This window comes from Corylus avellana, chromosome ca1 (genome assembly GCF_901000735.1).
Source record: "Corylus avellana chromosome ca1, CavTom2PMs-1.0".
Taxonomy (NCBI): domain Eukaryota; kingdom Viridiplantae; phylum Streptophyta; class Magnoliopsida; order Fagales; family Betulaceae; genus Corylus; species Corylus avellana.
This window is the reverse complement of record NC_081541.1, coordinates 45,209,761-45,232,090: the sequence shown is the minus strand read 5'-3', so window position 1 is coordinate 45,232,090 and position 22,330 is coordinate 45,209,761. Positions and strand designations below refer to the sequence as shown.

The following is a 22,330-nucleotide window of genomic DNA, read 5'->3' as shown; positions in this document are numbered from 1 at the left end:
AGAGAGCACTCTTAAACATAGTAATTTCGGCAACAATTTAAGAGGAACATCATGAGTCAAATAACAATACCCCTCAGGTAGCATAAGAGGCATGAAGGTTCGTAGACACGTTAGTTCAGAAAAAGCCTCAAACTTTCTAGTACTATCGTATCTACCACCCAAGTAAGAAGAATGTCGAGCTTTTTTAGAAAGTCTCCTTTCATTGCTACCCCCAATTCGATCCTCCATTCTGAAGCAAATATTTCCTGCAACCCATTTGGCCAACTCGTTAATCAGGTCATGCATCACAAATTGTGATTTCGCCGTGCTTGATTGTTGGAAAAAGGACCTTGACAACAACTCACGAAAATACTTCCTACCCAAAACTTCTAGTTGCCTGTCCCCTTGTTGTGATTGAATTAGACCTTCTGCCATCCACAACAAAACCAATTGTTGCTCTTCAAATTCATAGTCCATAGGCAGTATTGAACAATACATAAAGCACCTTTTTAAATGTGAAGGGAGATGATGGTAGCTCAACATAAGAGCTGGAAGAATTCCACTTCTCTCCTCTGGTATATCCCATATCTTGCTCATAAGTACATTTTCCCACTCATCACGAACCTGTGTAGTGCGCAAGAGGCCTCCGAGAGTCTTTGCAGCCAAAGGCAAGCCTTTACATCTTTTAACGATTTTTTCACCAATATCTTGAAGGTTTGTATGTGCACTAAAGTTGCTTGCCCCCAACGCATTTTGAGTAAATACAGCCAAACAAGCATCATTTGACAACCCTTGCAAATAATAGGCTGGAATGGTACCTGTCGTTGAAGAAACTCTCTCATTGCGAGTTGTGATGACAATTGTACTTCCTGAAGCCCCTGCTAAGAAAGGAGCACGTAGGATAGTCCAATCATGGTATTTCTCATTCCAAAGATCATCGAGAACTACTAGAAACTTCTTGCCTTGCAGTTTCTCTTTTAGTTTGACTTGCAACCAATTTCGATCCTTGCCATCACAGTTCTCAGAAGCAGGAATGAGAGATTGCAAAATTGTTTTTGTGACTCTGTCAACATTGAAGTCTTCAGAAACACAACTCCATGCTTTCACTTCGAAAGAGCTTTGCACTTTTTCATCATTGTATACAAGCTGAGCAAGAGTTGTCTTTCCTATACCTCCCATGCCAAGTATAGGAATCACAGATACTCCCGCATCACTACATCTTTCACGCAGTAACAATTCAAGTACAACCTCTTTATCTTTTTCCCTACCAAAAACATGAGAATCAGTCATTACAGAAGTTGGCTCCAATGTGCCTCTTATTCTGTATGATCTCCCTTCATGCGCAATTTCATTCAAATTCAGTTGACCTTTCCGAGTCATGATATCATTGAATCGATCTGTGACCTTCTTTATCTTTGACAAAAGCCTACTATTGACCTTAAAATGACTAGAACTCGAAGGAGCAAACCAAGCAGATGGGGTGAGTTTCTGTACCTTATTTGGGCGAGCCTGACTTTCAGCAGCCATGGATGCATCAGTGGCGAGCTCATCCACAATGTCGTCCACATCGTAAGCCAAGTCTCTGAGATCATCCAGCCACTCTTTGACAGCCCTCTCAGTATATTGCTTCTCCTCCACATCATCAAGCATTGCCTGAATTGTTGACAGCATTTTCTTCCACTTTTCCAGATTTTCTTGAAGTCCCGCTCCGCCTACAAAGTCCAGAAGCTCGGGAACCACCAATCGATCACACAGCGACTGAATGAAGGAAGAGACAAGGAGCTCTCCCACTTTCTTGACTGAAGAGACAATCAACTCTTTCACGGGTTCCATGGTAGGAAGGAAGGAATGAAAGAGGAAACGATGCAAATTAAGAGATTGGAATCAATCTTGTGTGAGAAAGCTTGGGCACTCTCAAAACTTGTGTTATTGCTTTGAGGAAGTAGAGACTGTTTATGGTGTACGTGCTTAATTTGATGGGATCTTTCTCAAATTGCATTTTTCTTTTTTCTTTTTTCATGTTTTCGTCTTTCTTGAGTACGTACGAAAATACTGTATAAATTAGGCTTAAACTAGTATATAATTATTAATTATATTAAGGTGATCTTTAAACTATTAAAAAAATATCAGTGTCTCCGCTAATTTATACAAGATCGACTAATTTGTTCAATAATTAATTATTGGGTTGTGTTTTGCAGTCGATACATTTATTAAATGAATCAAATTTATAAAGACAATTATCAAGCAAATTGTCCAACAGACCTCGTACTCGGTACAAAGGATATTTTCACATATTTCAAAACTGCATGCTTCAAGTTTAGATATTAATGAATAAATACGATGCAAATGCACAAGTAATTGAATTCAAAACTGCATGCTTCAAGGAAGTTTGTGGCGTGCTTGCTGGGATATTTCTCAATTTCCATTTTTTTTTTCCCTAAAATTTTAGGGATAAATGCAAAATTAGTATTTATGGTTCACTTAAATTAAAAATCACTCAATGTGGTATAAAAAAAATAATTTATAGGTCCCTAAAGTTGACCTACATTACAAATCACTCATTGTGATATAAAAGATAATCTATGTCTTCAAATTAGACCAAAATAATAATTTACTCCCTAAAATCAATTTTCGTTAAGTAACTTAACAAAATTTGTTACTTTGTCACATCCGGTGCCAATAAAAATAGGCAATTGCTTAAGGCCCCAATAAAAATAGGAAGATGCAAAGTATTGTGGGGAAAATAAACAATAGATGTATATATCGGTTGTTAGCACATGCAGTAACATGCATCTAATGATTTTTTTTATTTCAATTCATATCCCTTTCTACATTTCTTATTGGTGAGGTAGAAGCTGAAGTAGTACATCACATTTTTATCATACTTTCTGATATATTTGTCAATCGTCAGCGTTCGTTAAAACTTTAAATTGATAAAAAAATAAATAAATAAATAAATGTAATTATTTAATTATTATTTTAACACCATATATGTACAATTGTTATATGTATTACACTAATTGCACAATAATCCAAGTGAACAAATATCGAGCGTTTTATGAACATGTCTTTTCTGACCATTTCAACCAAAAATGTGAAATAAGAACCAAGTCGTACCATTCTATAAATTAAGAACAACTTGATTAGTATTCAATTGTTATATATACATATATTCTTTTTCCTGGGCAATAGTTTAAGGGCGACGTGCTTTCCACCACTTTTGGCTTGTTCATTCCGATACAATATAAATAAAGAGCAATTTGGTTGTAACAATGATTTATATTTGTTATCGATAATTATTTCACAACTACCAAAATGTTGTTGTTGCCCTTGACGAAGACTTAAGCCAAATTATGTAATTAAGAGTCTGGTTTGTTAAAACATCCCTTTCTACTTTACTTTAATTTCGTATCTCAATGCAGTCTCGTGCTACATTTCTTTTTTACGAGGAAATCCGGTAAAATAACTTGGTATTCCCATTCAGCCTCGACAATTCTATCGTTCTAATCCAACGGCACATGCAGGAAGATGCAAAAGTACTGTGGAGAAAATAAACAATAGATGTATCTGTTGTTAGCACATGCAGTTAGTCAATGAACTCTGGAATCTCCGACAAATATGACAGCTTAATTTGTTTGATTATGTTGTCCTTAATCCAGACTTGAAAAGAAAGTTTATCATGCCATCCATGTACAGCTGTTACATGGATTATAATAATTGCACAATAATCCAAGTGAATTAAGATCGATTGTCTTGAGAACATGTGTTTTCTGATAAAGAATGTGAAATAAGATCCAAGTCCTAGCTAATATACACAAAACTGCTAAACATCAAAAGCTTTTTTACCATACATACACAAACTGTTCATCTCATTTACAAAGGTCTAGTGCAACCAATAAAGCATATTGCTTTTATTTTTGCTTTCATATATGGAAACACAACATTGAGGACCTATAAATCCTTGTTTAGTTTTAGGTGGTTGGTTTTATATATGTGATTAAGGTCAGGTACTCACCCTCCTACTCAAGATTATCTATGCAGTAGTTGCCCACCGTACTACAAATTAAGATCAACTTGCTGTTTAATATTCAATAGTTTAAGAGCAATTTTTTTCTGCTGGGCAATAGTTCAAGGGCGAGGTGCTATATATATATATATATATATATATATATATATATATATATATATATATATATATATATATATCAAGTCCCTTAGCTTATTCGTCAGCTTATTTGTACTTTGACAACTAACTAAGTGTATGTCCGTCTAGTTCCCAAGAAGTAGTTCAATCGGATAGGACAACGCCTAATGAAACGAAGGTCACTAGTTCGAATCTCCCTCCCCCCTCTTGTGCGGACATGTCAAAAAAAAAGAAGTGTATGTCCGTCTAGTTTATCAGTTTGCAACGTGTGATTTAAAAAAATAATGATCGTAGTTTGAAAAATAGCTATTTAAAAATGAAGTTTATTAAAAGATGAGTTTTAAAAATGTAGTTAAGCATTTAGTAAAATCTAGGAAAAAAAAAATTATTTAATTTTTTGTTGCATGAAATTGTTTTTAGAACATCTTTTGCACACTTCCAAACAGAACACATCCGTGATTTTTGTTTAAAGACGTGTGTTTTGCCTGCAAAATCACAAGCTCAAACACACTTTAACACATGCTTGACCACCGCACCGGGGTGGGGGTTAAACATGCTTATCAATATTCTACTGTTTTTGTTTGATCAGATGATAACTTTGATGAAGCTAAAAAAAGCGTCACATGTCTTCATGTCAAAGCCTTTTTTTATTTTTCTTTTTTTCTCTAATCAAAGCGGGAAAGGGAGAAAAAGGAAAATGTCAAAGCTGTTAAATTGTGTCCCTTTTAAGCTGTTAAAATCCAAATCCTACCTGATATAAAGAACACTGATTAACATAACAAATAAGATTTGCATACTCTCAAAAAAAATAATTTCAGGTCCATGATGCCCAAAAAACAAAATTACAATCCAAACATAACCTTAAATGATAGTGTTTCTACATCTTCATATCATTATAACCCAACAGAGACATAAACAAAAAGAGCAATAAAACAAAGAGTTGTTACATTTCCACACCAAGTCCAAAGATCCCACAAATCTGCAATGCCATCAACACAAATTGAAAGAGTTAGACAAGCTTAATGTATAAATTATAAATCAAGGAGCTTTGTGAACAAGTCCCAAAGGATAAATTTGTCTACGAAGAGAAAAAGAAGTAATTAGGAATCTTTTACCAGATCTCGAACCTCATTGGTTTTACATATAAACAACATCTTAATTCTTCTTCGTGATGAGCTTTTCATAACAACTGAATAAACAAGCTGCATAATTATCGTTGTTAAGTTCTCCCATTGTTGGAAAGCACAAATCCATGCACTCTTTAACATGAGCATAAAATATGGCGTCTCTAAATTTAATAATAACAAGTGATTGGAGCTTATAAGTGCACTGGAAAAAATTATAAATGAAACACTCATTAAATTCAATGCTTCTAAGTCTATATTCTCTTATACATTTTCCAAGTTCCTTCCGAATGCATTTCTCTAATACGCCCCTACGACCCATAACATCAAGTTGAGAGCGATGAGAAAGGCAGTTGGGAAGTGAAGAGGTGCAGAGAGAGGGTAGGGCAAGGTCAAGGTCATTAGCTTGTACTTCAAACGCTATCAGGATAATCAACTCCATTATCACCATATATCTCTTAGCCATTTGATTTTCTCCCACTCAAAATTATTCTCACTTTTGAGTTTTGTACACAAACAATTTATAGGAATTAAACTCTCTACTTATTTTTTTTGTATATATAAGAACAAAATGGCTTAAGAAACTCCATTAATATAAAGATATTTTAATTTGTTGATTGTTTTATTTTGAGAAAGGGTCTTCTTAAAAGAGTTGTTTAAGAATTGTAAATTTTTCAGAATATGATAATATTCCAGCTAATTAACTTTTCATTCAAGTCATGTCCTCTAACCAAAACATAAAGTTAATCAACACAAATTTGTTGATTGTTTCATGGGAAGAGTCAAGTACGTACACCCATAAAAAGTGAACTTTAAAAGAACAAGTGAAGAGTGTTGATCAAATATATTCGATCAAATCCCCCATTTTTAAGGTAACTTGAGAGAATTTACTGGTACAAAATGAGTAATAAGCATGTAATATTTGAGTATATGTAGCATAAATTATCGTATTATTCATTCATTTGAAGGTATAATTAGTAGTGAAAGTTACGGATAGAAGTGACATCCCAAAAACTTTTGGACAAAATTTCTTCCAAACTAAGGTGGAGGCCTCCAACCATGTTTATAAAAAGTCTTGGTTTTCTAACCATGAAAATTCTTCTCAAAACTGATTAACCAAATGAATTTTCATATGTGGCCCAATCATTAACGCATTTTTCAAAGAAAACTACGAAACTCTTCTCAAAACTCAAAACACTTCCTAAATAAAAATAAATAATAAAAAAAAACATATTAAAAAAAAAAAAAACTGAATATTGTTAAAAATAAATAAATGGTGGTGCTTGTGGGTCAAGGCCACTCTAAAATATTAAAGTAAAAATATTTGGTCACTTTGACATAACTTTCTTTTTTTTTAATAACAAAGAATCATTCCAAAGCAAGGGATAGATGCATAAAAGCATGTAAGTTGAGGTACTCACCCTCATAATAAAGATTATCTATGTAGTAGTTGCCAACCATACTATAAACTAAGAGCAACTTGCTTGTAACTAACTATTATATTTGTTATAGATAATGATTTCACAACTACCAAAATGTTACCCTTGACTAAGACTAAGCCAAACAAAAAGTAATTAAGAGTAAGGATGCCTCTACATATTAAAATTAGCCAAGATATGTCTTTCTACATTTCATAATGGTTAGGTAGGAATCTCTGACAAATATGACTGCTTAATTGGTTTGAAAATGCAGTCCTTAATTCAGTTAATCATGTCTTATGAACATGTCTTTTCTGACCATTTCAATCAAGAATGTGAAATAAGATCCAAGCCCTACCTAATATACATAGCCCTGCTGTTACATCAAAAGCGTTTCTACAATACATACACAATCTGTCCATCTCATTTACATTGCAGAATGTGAAGGCCTAGTGCAACCAATGAAGCATATTTGCTTTTGCCAAGTGAATTTACAAAACTCAGTTGCCCCAAACAAAGTGAAATATATTCCTACTAGCAACTGAATTGATCACATCTTTACTCTGCCTCCTGAGCATCTCCTCTTGCGCACTTGTGTCTCCCTCCTAATCAAAAACAGGTAGTTAAAGCCAATGTGAGTAGAAGAATAAGGGGGAAGTTACCAAATAAATCGTTCTGTTTGGTGACACCAGTCCTTGATCAACCCTAGATAATAAAAACTAATCGTGAAAAGAAATATGATTAAATAAACTAAACAAACAATTAGTTAGAACTGCTAGAACCAACCACATGAGGAAGGAACATTTTCTTTCGACCAATTAGAGGAGTAGAAAGTCACCAATCAGACAGTTGGGGGTGAAGTTGGGGGTCACTAAAGCAGGGTCATCAAAATAACTAGACATGGTAATATCCTTCCACAAATTTTGATGAGGTGACCACTTCTCAAAATCAAACCAGCATACTTGCACTTAACAACCGAGGCTTTTACAGTTCATTTCTATTTTAATAGAGTGGTGGGGTTTTACAGTTCATTTCAACAACAGAACTCACAAGAAGAGAGTAGGCATGGGCAAGAGATAGAAGTGTTGGGTACAAATCCAAAACAGCAATTGCAGCCTCCTCTGTAACTTGTGGGACCTGCATTCAAAAGTTAAGGATATAAGCAGAATTAGTCACCTGATTGTGACAGAAAAATTCTGTTGTTCATTTAAATTCAAGTCATATAGAAATATATACTCAGGGTTAACTTGTAGATGAAAGAACCCAGTTCCACAACAGGTGTAAACCACATTCACATTTTCCCATGATTCTTGTATTGCTAAAAATTCATGACAAACTTCGGTTCCAATAAGACAAGAACCCATCCAGAAATAAAAAGATCAAAATTTAAGGGCGATTTCCCGTCTCTAAGTACAAGTGCACAATTTTTTTGCAGTCAATATGTTTCTACAAGTGCATAAAAGCAGTTAGTATGTTTCAATAAGTTCGCAAAAGCATTAGATTGCACAGCCAGAAAGCCATAGGGTTCGCGTTCAGTAAAATCAGTAAGAACAGTATTGAAATTGTGTTATACAAGTAAAGGGTTAAGGGTCATTGCTCATCAACATGGAAATTAGAGCCAGTTTGGTATTTCCTTCCCACAAAACAATTTATACCTGCATGAGCTGAATGGCAAATACATCGCTGACTGTCATTTTATCCAGGTCTTGGCACATTTTGATAAATTCATCGAAAGGAGGACACACTCCAGTGCCTTTAGAGCGGTCCTCGGGCACCACTGCTTTATAGTATTGAGATATTGCTTGGGTAAGATAACCATACTTCTTCAGAGTATCAGCCAAACCACTTGTTCTCTGCACATCAAATCCCTCCAAAATCTCTGTTGTAAAACAACTGCAAAGCACAGGATTAAAAGGTTGACAGGTTGGTTATGATGTTTTGATTTGAAACTGGTAAGAACTAATCTGGCTCTTAGAAATACTTCTAGAAAAATGCTTACGCTGTTTTGATGCTCTCGGCAGCTTCACAAGAATTTGGGTCACCCTCCACCAGATATATTAGCTTCTTGAGTCCACATCTCTTAAAATATGCAATTTAACACCCAAAAACGTCAGGATGAAATAAAATCAATGACAAACATAACAGAAGATGAGTTGGAACAATACGTTCACACCCTTTCGATAACTCTAACATTTTGAACAGAAAATATAACCGGATTTTATCCTTCAATATCTCTTGAATTCTCTCAAATATAGACAAAATATGCACAAAGAGTCTCAAATAGAACTGATTGTTTATTTAATATACTAACCCTTACAATTTCTTTATCCTGATAACTTTTTCATATACTTGAACAAGCCTTTTCTACACACACACATATATATGTACGTGCATGAATTCCCAGAAATACAATATAATGAAAATTAAAAGCATATTAGATATGTTAGATAAACTACAATCAAATTAATCAATATTCTTTTCCCTCCAGTCAGATTGCAGAGAGTGACCCATACAACCGACACTTAATTCAAATTTTAATTGATAATGGAATGCATTTAGATAAATGATAAGAAGATGATTAAATATTGTATCCATATAATATTCTGGTCCAAATTTCAAACATCTTGGAAAAAGCCTAAATAATATGATTTTCTCCCACTGTTGGGGAAAAATAAAATGCTCAAGTACATAGGCACCACAAATGCTGATGAAACCGATAGTTAAATTAACAATTCAAAGTAACTCTTACATTAAAAAAATAGGAAATCAGGATAACACTCTTGTGCTTTATGTGATTTTGACATTAAGACCCCGGTTTCCAATTTGATAAATGCAAGACCCAATTTTGGGTTACCGCAAATGCGAGACCTTCATTCACTTTTCCATCAAATAGCTAACATAAATAACATGAAAATACAATTATGTCCCTCAGAAATTAAAAATAAAATAATAAAATAAAAAAAGCAGCGAGAGAGAGAGAACCACACCTCCATGGAGGTTGATCCCAATGGCCTCCAAGGCCGTGGAGGACCAACCTCCAGGGCCTCCACAACAATGGTTAGGCATGACCTAACCATGACCATGGCAGAGAATGACCCAGCTACAACCGTGGCTGGGTAATAGCCCGATCCACAACCATATAGGTTGGTCCTCCATGGTCATGGAGGCACCCAACCACAGCCCTGGAGGTCAATCCTCCATGGCCATGGAGGTTGACCTCCATGTCACCCAGCTCACAGCCTCCATGGAGGACCTCCACAAGGTTGGTCCTCCATGGACATGAAGGTTGACCATCATGTCACCTTTGCTCAGGGCCTCCTTGAAGAACCACCATATTACCCAGCTCAAAGCCTCCATGGGAAGACCTCCACAGCCATGGAGGTTGGTCCCCATGGCACCCAACCCACAGCCTCCATGAAGGACCTCCACAGTGGAGGTCCTTCATAAAGGCTGTGGGCAAGGTGACAATGATCTCTTTTTTTTTCTTGTCTTTTTTGTTTTAATTTTTTAATCCAAAGGGGCATAATAGTGTTTCTAAGCCATTTCTATTATCTATTTGACAGAAAAGTAGATAGATGTCTAGCATCTACATCGAGTCCAAACTTGAGCCTCAAATTTCTCAAATTGAAAACTAGGATTTAAAATGTCAAAATCACATAAAGCACAAGGGGGTCATATACTGATTTCCCCAAAACAATTGCGGACGAGATTAACACTATTGTAGCCAACTCAGAGACATCCTCTATACTAAACGATACACACTAAACTAGAAAAAAAAAATCTTAATTTTCACGTTACTTCATAAAGGAACTTCAAATGCTTGTCTCAAAAATGCCCACAACAGCAATATTGTGTGACCTTTAAAATCGAGTGTCATATATGAATAACACTCACAGGCATGAATATACATATATACATTTAACATTTAACACCAAAACCAATACTAAGAATGAGAATTAGTACCAAGAGCCTCAATTTTTGATCCCTGTAGCGATTATCCCTGATGGAAAAGCGTAAGTCATCAACATTCTTCCTCTCAACGATAAAATCAAGTACATATTCACTGTCAACATATTTATGGTGAGCTATCCAGATTGCGTCTCCAACTGGTAACCGTCTAACCTGCAGAAGATTCAATATGTGTATCACTGTTACTATCAACTAGAACAAAAGATACCTGTTGAACTCAGAAGAAAATGTTTTACAAAACTCACAATAAAGAAAAGGCATGGGCTAAGAATTAGTAACTATAAATGTAATACAAGCATATGATAACATAGAAATCTACATGTGCATGTGCAGATATTCATGGGCGATTGTGGGTTTTGTACAAATATACTTACATATGTCTATGCAGATTTGTGTGTGTGTGCGTGTATATATATATATGAATAATAATTTATTAGAAGAAGAGGAAGACTCACGTACGTGAAAAGTATACAAGAGAAGCAACCACCCTACAGGGGTCGAAAATCTAAAAGATTAGAAGAAGCAAAATTAGGAATGAAAGTTACAACTCAATCTAAGAGGGCACTCAAAAAGGAGGATTTTAGATTAAGCACACTTGACTTGCGGTCCTCAAAAAGACGAGGATTTATTTTTCTCCCAATGCACCACATAAGTAAGGTAGGGATGACTTTCCATATAGCCTCTTTGGAATGCCCCCATCCTTGTGTCCTCCAACACTGAAGTAGCTCTACAATATTGCTAGGCATCCGCATGACCCACGAGCCTCCGAATAAAATAAGAACCAAATGCCATATCTCACTAGTAAACTCGCAATGAATGAGGAGGTGGTTTATGGTTTCCTCACTCTTCTTGCAGAGGCAACACCAATTGACAAGGGTAAGCCCCCGCTTCTTAAGGTTATAAATCGTAAGAATTTTATCCAAAGCCGCAGTCCAAGTAAAAAAAGCGATACGAGGTGGAACCTTCACCATCCAAATGCTCTTCCAAGAATTTATAATAACCTATACCAAGCTATGCTGCTAAGTCACACGCATAGTGCTACATTCTTGGAAAACTCTCAGATAGGAAGGGTACAGAAATCCTGAAATGCGAGGTCATAGATTTAGGGGGAAACCTGAAAGATATATTCCAATTTGAACCCTTTCTAAAAAGTAATAGTTATCAAGCCCTATACTCTTAGTAATTTATAGTAACCACTTCTTTCACACCATTTTGATTCAGGAATGACCTCCGAACCAGGAAGTTTCAAGCCATAACAAGAATAAATGCTCAAAACCCATCTAATGACTACAGTATTATGTAAAAGTTCAAACTAAGAAGCTAATCTGCATGCAAAAGTCAAAGGATAATTACACAGACCAGTACTAAGCTATTAAATCAAGAAATCACTCCTTATAAGTGTTACATCTAGAATCACTGGCCATTTTAAATGAATTTTTTTTATGAAGTCGATATGACACAGCAAAATGTATCAAACAATAAAATACTAATCAAAAGGAAATATAAATGTATTTTTTATGAATTAAAAGGTAATATACATGTATTATATGCAGAGATATGTGAATGTGCGTATATAAGATGTATGTATGTATATCAGTTCACTGACAGGTGACAGGTTTTTAACAGCGGTGCCCATCATATAAATCCAACAATGACAAAGGAAACAGCAACAGTACCCATCAATATACAAGAAAGCATTGTGAACTCATAGATAGAGGAATCAAGAGAACTCACCTGTATTTTGATTTTGAATTGACTACAAATATTCTCAATAATTCTCCTAGACCGCGAACTAAAGACCACAAAATATAACAACTTTATCAGAATTATTATAAACACTAGTAAAGACAATACACTAAGAATAAAAGAGCATCAATAGCACAATAAATTACAAAACTAGCAACAAGCTATTAAAGAGCATCAATAGCACAATTGAGCATCATAGCTAAGAAAAAAAGCATATAAATAAAAATATGAAAACATTTATGTTCAATAGTAAAACATGGAACTACAAGATACTGAATTTTGATAATTGTGTTGCCGATAATCATAATAATATAACTTGGCACAAAAAACAGCTATAGTGCCGGTAAAAGTTTTAAAATTCAATCAAATTGGAGTTACTCTATGCTAAATATAATGCATATTACACTCAATTTTAGTGATGACAAAAGAAAAACTAACAAATAGTAAATATAAAACAGTCATAGCAGAAAATTAAATTTCTCAACAAGAAAAGTAGTAAAATCTGCAAAAACCATATAAACACATATCATCATCTGCATACAAGCAAACATCAGTCATCTTATGTCTAAAAAATTTTAAAAAAAAAATCCCTAAATAATATTTAATGCGTAAAACAAAGCATAATGAGTTTCAAACAGCACAACAAATTTTCCTGAAGCAAGAAGTTCACCAACCCATGAGTGGCAAACTGCTCTCGATCATCCAATATCAAGATCACTTCATATGCATCCTCAAATTTCTCCCCAAAGCTCAGAGGTGGCACACTTAAAACATTCATGTTTGCTTCCGTGCCATCTATCCTTGACTTTTGCACAGGATGATCCTAAGAAATTCAACAGGATAATGAAGCATTGAATTATTAATAACTTGCACAATCTTTAAGTAAATAAACTGTGTTCAACAATAATGAAAAAGGAAAATTTTGGATCTCGGCAAACCGTTTCAGATGGCACACTACTTTCTACACATGTGGCTTGCATATATAAACAGAGCTCATCACCATGTGTCTAACCATACCTCATTTCAAGATGTAACTTCAAATAGATAGGATGGGAAATTTTTATTTTGCAATACAATTTTAAGGGGTAATTCCTATCAAGAAATGATCAAATATATTCCAAATGGTAGATTCAAAAAGATTAAAACCGAAATATCACCACAGTCAAGCATTGACGTCTCATAATTCATAAGTAGGTCCAAACTAAAGAGGTTCCTCAAGTACTTAAATTCTTTTAGTAGTCTTCCACTGCTTGCTATGTGCAATAAATCCAGATATATTATTTGAGAATCCATCATAACTATGTGAGGCACACACGTAAGAAGTTTGCAAAAGAAGTATTGGATTCTCACACATACAAATGCTGAGCAAGCTCTTAAGGTAAAAGAGTTTGGTGCAGTACTAGGAGCATAGAACTCTGGCATGTGTCCACCAACATGAGAATAATCGGTCAGTCTACTCTCGCTTCCAACATCTCCTTTACCTGGGCATTTATTTTTTTTATAAGTACCTGGGCATTTATATAAGACTTAAATTAAAATATAATGGCCAGTATCATCTGTTAACATATTAACTTAAGTTTATTATGTAAATATTTCTAGTTTTCATGTTTTCCTTGATTTTTTTTTTTTAACTTCTAGTTACGTTTTTCTCTTGTATGCTTCTTGTGTACATAGGTTGCGAATTTGCGCTTTTTTAATATATTTGTGATTACTTATAAAAAAAAATTTAAAAAAAAAAACATAAGTTTATTACCATTTGGATTGGTGTAAGTATCTGATATTGCATGACAATCCTCTCTTACAGCTTTGAACTCAGAATGCAAACCATAAATTTGATCCTCTCGAAGACGACACAAAACTGCTGGCCAAAGTGATGAGATCTCTTTTTTCTGAGAACTCTCTGAAACTTCAGCAAAAGCAGCAAGAACTTGTTCCTTAGAGTATCCCATGCCCATAAACTACAGCAACATACATTTGAAAAAGATAAACAAAATAATAATATATATATATATATATATATATATATATATATGAAGCAAGTCAAAATTATTAGTGATGTTACCACAAAGAGGAATAAATGTGAACTTCCATATTATTCCATAAACATCTAGTCCGCTGTTATGTTAAAAATGAAAAGGATAAAATAATGGACAAGGAGAACAAGAACAAGAAGAAAGTAACATATTGAAGTAGGTGTTTGTCTTTGCAAAAATGTATAGACAATAAGAGGATTATAATCCAAATAACTGGACGGAAAATTTTACATAATTTTTAAGAAGCAATTTCAACATGTACCCTCTCAAGTGATTCAAATGGAACATCAATTGATTTCTTCCGCCTACTCAAACCCATTGATGTGGATGTCATTTCTTTACCCATGCCAAGGCAAGCAAAATCCAGAGCTGCCGTACCATTCGCAACCTTATCAGGAAAGCCTTCTGCATTAGCCAAGCTCTCTGCTGGATCACCCAAACCAGATCTCATGAGACATTCACGTGCTACTTCCTTACCTTCATGGGTTAGCATGTACCTGTAAAATAACAAAGGTTATCGATGCCTGCATGTCAACTCTTTGGGTTGCCATTTTAGATTACGCCAGTAAGTGCACATATTGAAGCCCTAGAAGTTTTTTTTTCGCGGGGGGTATTAATTTAAGAAGCCATGTCATTTTACCAAAAAGCTACAAAAAGAACAAAGAATATATTTATCCTTTTATTAGAATAACTCAGTAGCAAGCTTTACAATGTCAATGATGAAATAAGGTTTGAAACAACCCTTTTTATAAGCTACAAATTCTAAACTAGACAGAAATTCCAAAGTTGCAGGAAGAGAGTAAAAGGAAATTAAAAAATAAAAACAAAAAAAAAAATCCTAAAGTTTCTAGGAAAACCCAAAATATATAGAAGTTTTAGAGTTGATAGGAAACCCCAAAAAAGGAAATAAAACAAAACAAAGGAAACAAAAAGAAAACTCCAACCATCAATTGAATTTAAGGCATATCCCTACTACATTACTACGAAAGAAATAACAGAGGTGAAAGCCATTGCATAAGACAGGTGCCATTCATCATTAGAAAAAAAAAATATATATCCAAATGCAGAATCTAAAGAAAGATACACTTGTTGAAAAGCAAATAGGAAATGTGCAAATGATAGTCTTACTTTGCAGGGCAACTAGACTTCACAACTAATCCCTTGGTTATCAATGTCTTCATGCAGTTCCATCCACTATACCAATCCTTTGGAGAACTACCAAATTGACCTGGTTTTCCTTTTCCCTTTTCTGGCCTAAGAACAAGACCAGTCTCAAAAACATCAATTGCACTATCTGAAACCACTAAAAATAACTGGGAAAGAAAGTCAGAAAACAGATCAAATGAATTAACATACGCAATGGGAACCCGAGAAAGCCCACTTGCTTCAGCTGCATCAATGAGCTCCTGCTTACGCATAAATTCATTCCCATTTCCAGTGCCCCTAACAAAGAAGTATACAATATAACTCACGGTTCAGTAAAAGTTTGAGAAACGAAACAAAATATTATCCAGTTTACCTGTAAAGGGCAATCAACAAGGCATATGCCACAGAATTCTTTTGCGGTACATAGTGTTTGATTCCTTTCTTTTTGTTACCTAAATGTTGATAATAGTTCACACTGAATTTATCAATGAACTTTTCCATGAATACCAATATAAAAATAAAAATGCCAAAATCCCAAGCATTAGCAAAAGTACCTTCTTTTGTCAAGTCTTCTGGTTCAGAGCTGCCTGAACCGGTCTCAAAAAACCCTTGCATAAGTCTCAGAATCCATTTTCCCACACCCCTATAACACAATTTTTAGTCATTTCACGGAAAAACGAATAAATAAAATAACATGGTATTAACTGAAATATACCGTAGGAGGCTTTTGAAACATTAATTTGTTCTTTGGTTGAACAAATTTTAAAAAAAAAAAAAAAAAAAATCAAACTGCTGCTACACAAATACTTCTACTGGGTTCTCTTAAGTGTAGGTATTTATTTCTATTTTTTTTTTCAAAAAATTCCAAGAAAATAATTTCTCGCTTTACCATTTCCTAGGTATTTTCAGCAACATAAGTGAAAGAAATTTCAGAATTATTACCACAGAGAAACTTTATACAGTAAATTCAATCCCTTTGGCTTATTTTCTTTTCAATTGCTTATGAATCCAATAGCGTCATTCAGATCACAATCAAAGTTTAAATCTTTGCCCGGAAGAATTTTCTACTGGAACAAATAAAGCCTAGTGGCATGAAGTTTTAAGTTCTACTCAATAAACATAACCCAATTCAAGAAAAAAGAAAACCCAGTACATAATTTCTTACGAACACGCAAAAGAAAACCAAAAAAAAAAAAATTGAATTTCCTCTGCTGGATATTGAGCATTCATAAACCAAACACAGCCTTATCAAACTTGTTCCCAATTGTCAATTTACCCAAAAATATATATAAAGAGAGAAACTGAATCCAAAGCGCAAAACTTTCCCAGAAAATGCACACAGGATTAGCATCTTTCCCAGGAAATTGAATTCCTACGAACACTGAAAAAAAAAAAAAAAAAAAAGAGCGAAAAACATGAATTCCCGTTGCTGGGTGTTGAGCATTCACAAACAAAGACAGCCTTATCAAACTATCCCCCAAAACCCCAGAAAGAGAGAGAGAAACTGAACCCAAAGAGCAAAACTTTCCCATTCACGCACAGACGATCAGAATTTTTTCCCGGGAAATTGAGCTTCTTCTGTTTTCAGGGAAACAAACAGAAAATAACACTTTACTTGATATGTGAGAGGTCTTTGAGGGTTCTGATTGGGTTTGCGGAGTTGCAGATGTTGGAGTAAGCCTTCGAGAGAGTGAAATCGACGTTCTCGGAGATCCCTTTGGGCTTCTCGGCCAATTCCTGCCTCTTGCTCCGCATGTACAACACGAGGGCCTCATTCTCTGGGCAAACCACCACCACCGAGCTCCTCTGATTGTCCATTTTGGGTTTGGATTGATTGATTGATTGATTGGTTGGTTGTTAGGGTTTTTGTTGAAGAAGCGACATTGAAGAATGTGAAAAAGAAGGCGAGTAAAATGGCGCTCTGGCCTGCTGGGTATCTTTTTAAAATTGTGAGCAAGCGTTGTCGTTTGGCTCGGCCAGCCTATACGCATTGTCGTTTGGACGAACCGATTCATGCTCTTTTGCAATTCGTCCGTTCCACATAATAACTTTCACATAAGTTCAAAGAGTGAAATATCTCATTAGGGCCTTAAGAAAATTAATTGTGTTGACTTTTTTTACATGTAAATTTTTTTGTCAAATTTTCCTAAACAAAGTTTTAATGTTGGTGTATTGGAGAAAAAATTGATATTTCGCCATCAATAAATAATAAATCATTTTTACACTTCATTAGAAAAATGTTAGGTGTTCTTCTAGTATTATTTTGGTGTCCTTCCAACTGTGATGTGTCTTTTAAAATACAAATGAATTAAAAATCAATAATGATAATCTCAAATTCTACGATAATTTTAAAAGTCATGTTACAGTTGGAAAAACACCAGAATAACACCTAGTATTCCCCATTAACTAATAATGACCAATAAAAAAAAGCACATAAATATATAAAGTTATAAATTATATACTGTCAAGTGTCATGTTAAGAGAAACGTCAAATTAGGATCTCTTACATTTTTAAAGAAATAATAGATTTTTAAATTACGCAATTTTGGCTTTTTAAGCATCAAAACTATTGAAAATGTCACCTATTAAAAATGTAGTAAATTACAATTGAAATTTGAGTATATTTTTATAAGGTCCTTGCTTTCTATGTTTTAAAAAAAGCTTTCAATAAAAAAATTATCTTTTAATTTTGTAAGAAAAAAACGTTTCTATAAAAGTAAAGCAAAAACGTTTTGAGAGGAAAACTCCTTTTGGTAAACTTCGATAACATGCAATCTTTTTAATAGTTAACATTTTTCAGCATATAGCCTACTAAATGACACGCCACAAAGGCAATCCTTCAAACAGGTTTAAGGCAGAAACACAACTATACAGTACATGTGGTAGCAAGTCCCCCGGCTCTGAGCAAAGGGTGCTCCAAGCTCAAAAAAGAGACCAACCCACAAGACTCAAACACCCAATCAGCAAGAAAATCAAGAGTGCAATCAACCAGCCCAGGTGAGGTCTTTAGACTCTTGAAGCTTCGATCTTCACAATGTCTTCCAACATAGCCAGAACTCCCAAATCCTCTTCCCACCACAGAGCATCAAATGTGACTTCTGTGACAATCACAGCAACCGTCGTTCATCTCCTTCAATGAAGCAACCAATCAGATTCACGAGCCAATGAATCAGGCAAGAGAAAAGCAGCAAATCTCGGTTTTGCTCATCATCCCCAAAATACACCCATATGAAATTCAGGAATTGTAAAAATGCCAAACAGTAATTAGCAGAGTATAAATTAGAGAAGCAGACAGGAGCCAGGAAAACTAAATGAAAATATTCCTTTTATAATTTCCCAAGCAAGAAATAAAACAAAGAAAGAAATTGTAGAAAAAAAGAAAAAGAAAAAGCCATAATATTACACTAATTAAGCGAACCACGAATATTATTACAATTCAGAAATCCTCATCCAACTTGAACACGTGGGTGTCGGCATTGCCGTTGATGCTGGACATCACAGAGGCCTTCTGGTACTCTCCGACTCTCTTCTCGAAGAAATTAGTCTTCCCCTGCAACGAGATCAACTCCATCCAATCAAACGGGTTCTGAACATTGTACACCTTCCCGTACCCTAGCGAGCCCAAGAGCCTATCAGCTACAAACTGGATGTACAGGCTCATTAGGTCCCCGTTCATCCCCACTAACGCGCACGGCAGAGCGTCGCATACGAACTCCTTCTCGATCTCCACTGCGTCGCACACGATGGCCTTCACGCGCTCCTCGCTTAGTTTCTTCCTTAGAAGCGAGTAGAGCAGGCACGCGAAGTCGCAGTGGAGGCCCTCGTCTCGCGAAATCAGCTCGTTGGAGAACGTCAGGCCGGGCATTAACCCGCGCTTTTTGAGCCAAAATATCGAGCAGAAACTCCCGGAGAAGAAGATCCCCTCGACGCACGCGAAGGCAACGATCCGCTCCGCAAAGGACTCGGAGCCATCGATCCAACGGAGGGCCCACTGGGCCTTCTTGGCCACGCAAGGGATGGTCTCGATCGCGTGGAACAGGCGATCCTTCTCTACCGAATCCTTGATGTAGGTCTCCAGCAAGAGGCTGTACATCTCGGAGTGGATGTTCTCAATGGCGATCTGGAAGCCATAGAAGGCGCGTGCCTCGGCGACCTGGACCTCCTTCATGAAGCGTCCGCCGAGGTTCTCCAAAACGATGCCGTCGGAGGCGGCGAAGAAGGCGAGCACGTGGGTGATGAAGTGGCGCTCGTCGGGGGTTAGGGCTTCCCAGTGGCGTTGGTCCTGGGAGAGGTCGACCTCCTCAGCTGTCCAGAAGGAGGCCTCCGCCTTCTTGTACATTTCCCAGATCTCCGGGTACTGGATCGGGAACATACAGAACCGGTCCGGGTTCGGAGCGAGCAATGGCTCTTCGGGAATGGCCGGCATTTTCGTTGACTTTTGTGATTGGAAAGCGAGAAATTTAGGATTAGGGTTTTGAATTCTGGATATGGTTGCAGAAGAATTGGAGGAAATGGTTGGATTTATATAGGGAGAGATGGGGATTTGAAACAGAGGGAGAGCGGGGAATTTGAAATTTTTTGTGCGAGGGAGAGAAGCTTGCGCGAGACTGAACTGGTGGGGAGGGTATTTTAGGGATTTTGTAGTTTTCGTGTGTGAGAGAGAATGAACCGGCCCAGGGGGGGTAGTTTGGGGATTAAGAAGCCAAATTGGGATGGTTCAATTTCAAATCTTTCTCTTACGAACGTAGACTCGGATTTGGTTTTAATTACATATGGAAAAAGTGCATTTGGTGAGTAAATCTGATTGAGTGGGAAGGGTTTATTGGGAAGTTTGAGGAGCGTTTATGGCAAGGGTAATTTAGCGAAGCTTGAGAGGGAAGCTTTGTATTGGTGGCGGGAATTTCTTTTAGGCGCTATTTTTTGAACTTCCACTCAATTTACTAGGAAAACAACCGCATCATGTTTTCACCTTGGCTCCTTAATAATGTGTGCCGGGTCTAAAGTTAGGTCCTTAAATTGACTTAAATGGACCCCCCCTTCCCCAAAAAAAATAATGGCCTCTGTACAGACTGTACTCACTATTCATATGTAAGATATTTCTATTTTTCGTTTGGTATATTAAAAATATGTTTTAGTTTGTGTTTGAGAGGTCTAAAAGTGCGTTTAACATTTAAAAAATTTGTCTAAAAAAAAAATACCCATTTAGTAATAAAATTTGAAAGCGCTTTTAAGGGTCCAAAAAGCTAAAAAATGGCAAAAACATACTTTTGACAAAAGTTTAAGAGTATGTTTGAGATTGCGTTTGAGAAATAGAGCTTTTAAGTAAAAAAAAAAAAACACTTTTTGCTAAAAGCTTCATTTTTAAGCTTTTGTTAAAGATGTGTTTTAGCTACTTTTTATGTTTTTTTAGACCCTTAAACGCGCTTTTAATTTTTTTTACTAAACGAGTACTTTTTTATTCAAACGGATTTTTTAAGTGTTAAATGCACTTTTAGACATCTCAAACCCAATCCCAAACAAGTCCTAAAAATAAAGCTTTTAGCAAAAAGCATTTTTTAATTTAAAAACTCAGTTTTTCAAACGCAATCCTAAACAAATCCTAAATTAATGTATTTGTCTTTAAAAAATATGATTATTATTATTATTATTATTATATATTAAAATCGTATGCGATAATCATATACTCTAAAAATAAAGATTAATTCGAGAGACTAAATTTTTTAAAAAAATATATATATATTCTTACCTAATTTTTTTAAAAAAAAAAAAAAAAAATCTAACTCTTTAAAACTTCTGTCCAAATAAAGGAAAATGGTCAAATCTATGTAAAATAGTGTCAAGTGTCTATAAATATTTAAAAGACACATTAAATTCTTAACCTCATTAATAGCAGTTTACATATTTAGACTAAATTTAATGTGTATTTTAAATGTTTATAGACATTTGGTACTATTTTACATGGGTTAGAAAATATTTCCTCCATAGCGGTTTGGAGGAAATTTCTGTCCATTAGGGATTGTGATGAGGGTATCATATGAAACTTATTATGCAATCAATATACATATTATTTAAACTTAGGGATAAATGCAAAATTGGTCCATGTGGTTGGCCTAATTTACAAATCACTCCATGTGATTTAAAAAATAATTTATAGGTCCCTAGAGTAAGCCAAAATAACATTTTACTCTCTGAACTCATTTTTCGTTACATGACTTAACGGAAACCGTTACATTGACACATCACACCCAATAAAAATAAGATACGTTTTATTTTTTATTTATACTTTTAAAAAATGACAAATAAGCTTTTTTACGTCATTTTGAGGTTCCAACACACACTCCGCGTCAAATTAAATAAATATAATCCATCTATCTCTATCATGCATCTTCATCCTTATATCCCACAGTGTGTCAATAATCTTCCTCATTGATTCACTTTCCCGAGTTGAAATCGCTGCAAGAGAACTGTCGGAAACATCACAACGGTAAGCCGCCTCACTTTGGAGCTTTTTTACTTTCGATTTTAAGATTTTGGGCATCTTTGATCTTTGGGTTACCCTGAGATTTGAGCATTTGCGTTTTTTGGCAATGTTTTCTACATAAACAATCTCTCCCTCTGTGTGTTTGGTTTTTTTGTTTTTGTTCTATGGCAAATGCTTTTTGGTTTGTGTTAAATAGATATTGGAAGATGGTGGCTTTAAAAAGCAAACCGTAGGTTCATCTTTTAAAAGTGATCTTTTTTTTGAGATATGCTTATAACTCGCAGATCGAA

At 35.3% G+C, this 22,330-nt stretch overlaps 3 protein-coding genes across 5 annotated transcripts in view; all 3 read right to left on the bottom strand.

Moving 5' to 3' along the window:
- Positions 1–1,179, bottom strand: part of LOC132173351 (putative disease resistance RPP13-like protein 1) — a 1,351-nt gene extending 172 nt beyond the window's left edge. The window contains exon 1 of the mRNA XM_059584826.1: positions 71–1,179. Coding sequence (XP_059440809.1) covers positions 71–1,158 — 1,088 coding nt within the window. The 5' untranslated portion in view covers positions 1,159–1,179. The remainder of the gene's footprint in view (positions 1–70) is intronic.
- A 5,743-nt stretch (positions 1,180–6,922) lies between these two features.
- On the bottom strand, positions 6,923–17,448 carry LOC132190951 (crossover junction endonuclease MUS81). Of its 3 annotated transcripts, none has more exons than XM_059605979.1 (15): positions 17,175–17,448; positions 16,114–16,202; positions 15,933–16,011; positions 15,770–15,856; positions 15,542–15,667; positions 14,676–14,910; positions 14,134–14,338; positions 13,731–13,888; positions 13,055–13,203; positions 12,369–12,426; positions 10,629–10,787; positions 8,665–8,744; positions 8,321–8,558; positions 7,716–7,802; positions 6,923–7,270 (listed from the first exon to the last, which is right to left on the bottom strand). In XM_059605979.1, exons 1-15 carry the CDS (start codon positions 17,375–17,377, stop codon positions 7,166–7,168), a joined length of 2,058 nt encoding a protein of 685 aa, XP_059461962.1. In that variant the 5' UTR covers positions 17,378–17,448; the 3' UTR covers positions 6,923–7,165. The 3 variants fall into 3 exon arrangements, with proteins under 3 accessions (XP_059461962.1, XP_059461969.1, XP_059461973.1); XM_059605986.1 differs by having other exon boundaries at positions 13,737–13,888; XM_059605990.1 differs by having other exon boundaries at positions 13,731–13,861.
- Positions 17,449–18,867: 1,419 nt separating this feature from the next.
- Positions 18,868–20,126, bottom strand: LOC132190994 (ribonucleoside-diphosphate reductase small chain-like). The gene has a single exon (XM_059606019.1). It carries the CDS (start codon positions 19,983–19,985, stop codon positions 18,996–18,998), a length of 990 nt encoding a protein of 329 aa, XP_059462002.1. The 5' UTR covers positions 19,986–20,126; the 3' UTR covers positions 18,868–18,995.
- Between the last annotated feature and the right edge of the window lie 2,204 nt (positions 20,127–22,330).

What these genes read in the sequence shown, in the direction of transcription:
- LOC132190951 (XM_059605979.1), bottom strand. Translation starts at nt 17,377, where the DNA reads ATGGACAATCAGAGGAGCTCGGTGGTGGTGGTTTGCCCAGAGAATGAG. An exon ending in CTTTCTCGGGTTCCCATTGC is followed by an intron (nt 15,668 to 15,769) that starts GTATGTTAATTC and finishes TCTTGTTCTTAG; the next exon opens with GCCAGAAAAGGGAAAAGGAA. An exon ending in GAGCAGTTTGCCACTCATGG is followed by an intron (nt 12,427 to 13,054) that starts GTTGGTGAACTT and finishes TGTGGTCTTTAG; the next exon opens with TTCGCGGTCTAGGAGAATTA.
- LOC132190994 (XM_059606019.1), bottom strand. Translation starts at nt 19,985, where the DNA reads ATGCCGGCCATTCCCGAAGAGCCATTGCTCGCTCCGAACCCGGACCGG.